The 4,076-nt window shown below is 37.7% G+C and overlaps 1 protein-coding gene across 1 annotated transcript; it reads right to left on the bottom strand.

The window, feature by feature from the left end:
• Positions 1-2,501: 2,501 nt before the first annotated feature.
• On the bottom strand, positions 2,502-3,808 carry LOC306700728 (transcobalamin-1-like). Its single transcript, XM_079165822.1, has 5 exons — positions 3,758-3,808; positions 3,413-3,483; positions 3,116-3,257; positions 2,868-3,001; positions 2,502-2,783 (listed from the first exon to the last, which is right to left on the bottom strand). The coding sequence occupies exons 2-5, from the start codon at positions 3,477-3,479 to the stop codon at positions 2,722-2,724; spliced, it is 405 nt and encodes a 134-aa protein (XP_079021948.1). The 5' UTR covers positions 3,480-3,483; positions 3,758-3,808; the 3' UTR covers positions 2,502-2,721.
• Positions 3,809-4,076: the final 268 nt, after the last annotated feature.

Here is a 4,076-nt window from a genome sequence, read left to right on the forward strand (position 1 = left end):
ACTACTTATTTAGGTTTAGACAACTAAACTACTTATTTAGGTTTAGACAACAACACTACTTATGTAGGTTTAGACAACAACACTACTTATTTAGGTTTAGACAACAAAACTACTTCTTTAGGTTTAGACAACAACACTACTTATTTAGGTTTAGACAACTAAACTACTTATTTAGGTTTAGACAACTAAACTACTTATTTAGGTTTAGACAACTAAACTACTTATTTAGGTTTAGACAACAACACTACTTATGTAGATTTAGACAACAACACTACTTATTTAGGTTTAGACAACAAAACTACTTCTTTAGGTTTAGACAACAACACTACTTATGTAGGTTTAGACAACAACACTACTTATTTAGGTTTAGACAACAAAACTACTTATTTAGGTTTAGACAACAACACTACTTAGTTAGGTTTAGACAACTAAACTACTTATTTAAGTTTAGACAACAAAACTACTTATTTAGGTTTAGACAACTAAACTACTTATTTAAGTTTAGACAACTAAACTACTTATTTAAGTTTAGACAACAAAACTACTTAGGTTTAGGAAAAGATCGTGGTTTGAATTAAAATAACTACAGAAATACGCAAGTCAAGAGACAAATAAATCAACATTGACTTCTTGTTTCACACGGGGAATGAATAGCGGTCTCCTTGTTGAAATTTTAATTAAAAGTAGTTAAATAAAACTACTTGGTTAGATTAGATCAGCCTGGTTTCGGCAGTCTAAGTAGTCTGACTGAAGGACAATCAACTTTTTGAATGTCACTTTTTTTTATTGCACACATCCCATGCAGCTTGATATGTATGAAGTCATTATTCTGTTCCTTTTGATCTCAGAGCCTCAATGGTAAAAGTAGAGTAACAGACGATACTTTTATATATTTATATATTACACTACTTTTGTGCACATGAGGTCCATTTCAAGCACCAAAACAATTGATTACCATGAGTGAAGGAATGGTTTCATTAGAGAATTCAACAATCAGACTTCAACTTTTCAGCTTTAGGGCCATATGTCGTCTTTAAACAGTGCTTTGGGACACATTTTAACCACCTAAGCTGACTTTGTTTCTGTACTTTTTGATATGAAACACTCGGGTGTCAGGTTATAAGAAAATGTATTAAACACTGCATTTAGGAAAATATTCAAAAATAGAGAAAATGACCGTAGACCTGAGAGAACCAGAAATGAAATTCCATTAAATTGCCTGTAAGGGGCTGAGGTCCAGGGTAGTTAGAGGAATCTACATTCTGACCAGAGGGCTCCACCCTCTCCTCAGGAGAGCATTGAGCTGATCTATCATCAGGGAGATGAATAAATGTGAAATCACCTCTATCCATACGGCTAAATAGCCAAAGTATGTTTTTTTATTTTATTTTTATTTAAGTGAACTGAGCCTTTAAAAAACACTCTGAATGCTGCAGATGTTTTGGCTTTTTAAATGTGTTGGAATCACAAATTAATTAGAGTAAAAGTAAGAGAAACTGAACATATTCATACTTTTAAATATTTACAACTTTGACTTAAGGTTAAGGTCCTGACACATTTTTAAAGCCTCTTCATTGTATCTCTGCACAGCATCTAGAGCAGGGGTCTCAAACTCATCTTCACTCTGGGCCACATCAGCATCACGGTCCTCAGAGGGCCGGTTGTAAATGTCAGACTGTGTAAATGTAACTACTCCAAACACATTGGTAAATAACTGTCTCTGTTATAACTTAAATCCTTTTAATTTAGGGTTAATAAACCCACATTACTCTATCAAACTATTACAGACAATAGCAAAGACAAATATCAAACACAAGTTATTACAATAACTCTGTTCAAAGCTTAAAATCCTTTCAAGGGTGCGTTTGCACAACCCCACGTGAAGTATTTCATGTGTTGTAAAGCCACGTTTAAAGTTGTATTCAATGTACTCACGATACATTTATATGTCAAATGTAACCTATGATGAGCTGCTTCTATGACTGCGTTTAAGTATCTCATAACTTTGACTTTTTGTCTCATAATTTTGACTGTGGGGATATTTTTATAATCAAGTCTAACTTTTAATTCTTTTTTTTTTTGCTGGCGGATTCGCGGGCCACATAAAATAACGTGGCGGGCCGGATTCGGCCGCGGGCCTTGAGTTTGAGACCGCTGCTCTAGAGGGACTCCTTTGAGGACCAGGAGGGTCGTTTTGTGATGATTTTAATCAACTTCATGAACATTCAGAACTCCCCTTCTGGAACAACTGTACATTTAAAGTAAGATACTTTTCTTTTTAACAAAATCTAAACTTAATATACTTTTAGGGAGAAGAATCAGATCGTAGGCTACAAATAATGAATCACTTTACCAGCCAATTAATGAACAGATTTCATGCTGTAAAGAAGATTTTTATTTTTGTCTTTATTCAAACAAAGCTTGAAGTAAGAGACTATGTAACCACACACCCAAAGTAATATGAAGAAATCATCATGAGGAAGTATCTGTTACCAAGCAGGAAATATAAGTTGGCGGTAGATTCCCTGAGATCATCATTAAAAATTAACACAAAGTAAAGTCAGCAGGTCCCTTGTTAGTTGTTCCTTCCTGCATGTGTATTCATCACACTGTTTGTATTAGATATGACACACAAATGGGCTTCGGTTAATCTTTGAAGAACACAATCACACAGGTTTCTGGCTTTGATCCCATGTTGGTTCCCAGCGGCTGTTGATCCTTTTAGTACTTGTTAAAGTTCAGGACGATTGTTTCGTTTGCACACGGAATGTAACACCCGATACCTGCACACAAAAAACACAAGATTATAATCTGATTTACAGCAAGGACGACTGTAAAAAAACAAAAAGAGACAGAGGTTGACTCACCGACATCCGGCCTGATGGTCTCGTTCGCTCTGTTGACCAGCAGCTCCCAGTAGGTTCGATCAGCCGAACATCCGGCCAAACCGTTCACACTCTCCAGGAACGGGCCGTAGTTTGGATCCTCTGTGTACGTGAAACTGCGAGGACGACGGGAGGCGGTATTTAGAAAGAATTGTCATTCAGACACGTGACTTTAACGCCAGTGTTCCTCGCGGCTTCACTCGTTTATGAATGATGTGATGATCTCATACCTGAAGCCTACGTTTGAGGCCTGCAGTCTCCTCATTGCACCCAGAAGGATTCCTCTGTACACCACGTAGGTGGAGTAGGTCTGAATGGGAGCGTTTGTCACAGAGTTTGAAACGTGGATACTGATGGGAGTCTGATTAGAATCTGAAAATAAAGGAGGTCAAAGTTACTACAAAAGTGAACAATCAAATGTTAACATAAGCAGGCCAAACAATATCCTATAACTGCAATAATATAGATTCTCGATAGCTATGGACATGTTTGCATTGAGTTTTAATTAAAAACATTTTGAAGCTTACTTTCAGCTGGAGCTCCAGGAAGCAGCAGCAGCAGCAGCGCTGCAGAGAGGAGAGCGGGAGTCATCATGCTGCTGAACACCAGGAAGAAAACAAATCAGCCTTAAAGAAGTTACAAAGATGTTTTACAAAAGCAGGAAAAACGCTGCCTTAGTTTAGCACAAGTTATTACGAGATTTTACGTTTTACAACAAGTTTTCGTCCACGTCTCAGTACAGGACTTTAATCCTTTTACTGCTAATAGTCAAAGTAAAATGTGTGAACCTTTTAACTGCATCAGAGCCAACGACAGGTAACCCATACGCCTACAGTATGACCTGTTCCTCCCCACTCTAACCAGTAACTGACCTGTGAGGGTGCGAGAGATGTGATGGGAAGTCCTTCCTCCTTCAGTTAGCTCCGGCTCCTGTTGTCCGGACTCCTGCTCTAGTTGCTTTTATAGCTCTGAAACAACCAATCGTCACACACATCGGGCTGATACCCAGCTGAGTCATTTAACATCCCAAAGTGTTCTCACAGGTCACAGGATGACATGTGCAACAATGAACAAAGCACAGATGAAGCAACAGTGACACATCTTCCTCAAACTCAAGGGAAGGCAGTTCACCCTTCGACTAAAGGACTCAGAATTAAAACATGTTTTATTCAGAGTAAGAACATGTTCAAT

Source organism: Pholis gunnellus, assembly GCF_910591455.1.
Source record: "Pholis gunnellus genome assembly, chromosome: 9".
NCBI lineage: Eukaryota > Metazoa > Chordata > Actinopteri > Perciformes > Pholidae > Pholis > Pholis gunnellus.

Excerpts from the sequence above, each read along its gene's own strand:
- LOC306700728 (XM_079165822.1), bottom strand. The coding sequence starts at position 3,479 with ATGATGACTCCCGCTCTCCTCTCTGCAGCGCTGCTGCTGCTGCTGCTT. Across the intron at positions 3,258-3,412 it reads TCCTGGAGCTCCAGCTGAAA|ATTCTAATCAGACTCCCATC; the intron begins GTAAGCTTCAAA and ends CTTTATTTTCAG. Across the intron at positions 2,784-2,867 it reads GACCATCAGGCCGGATGTCG|GTATCGGGTGTTACATTCCG; the intron begins GTGAGTCAACCT and ends TTTTGTGTGCAG.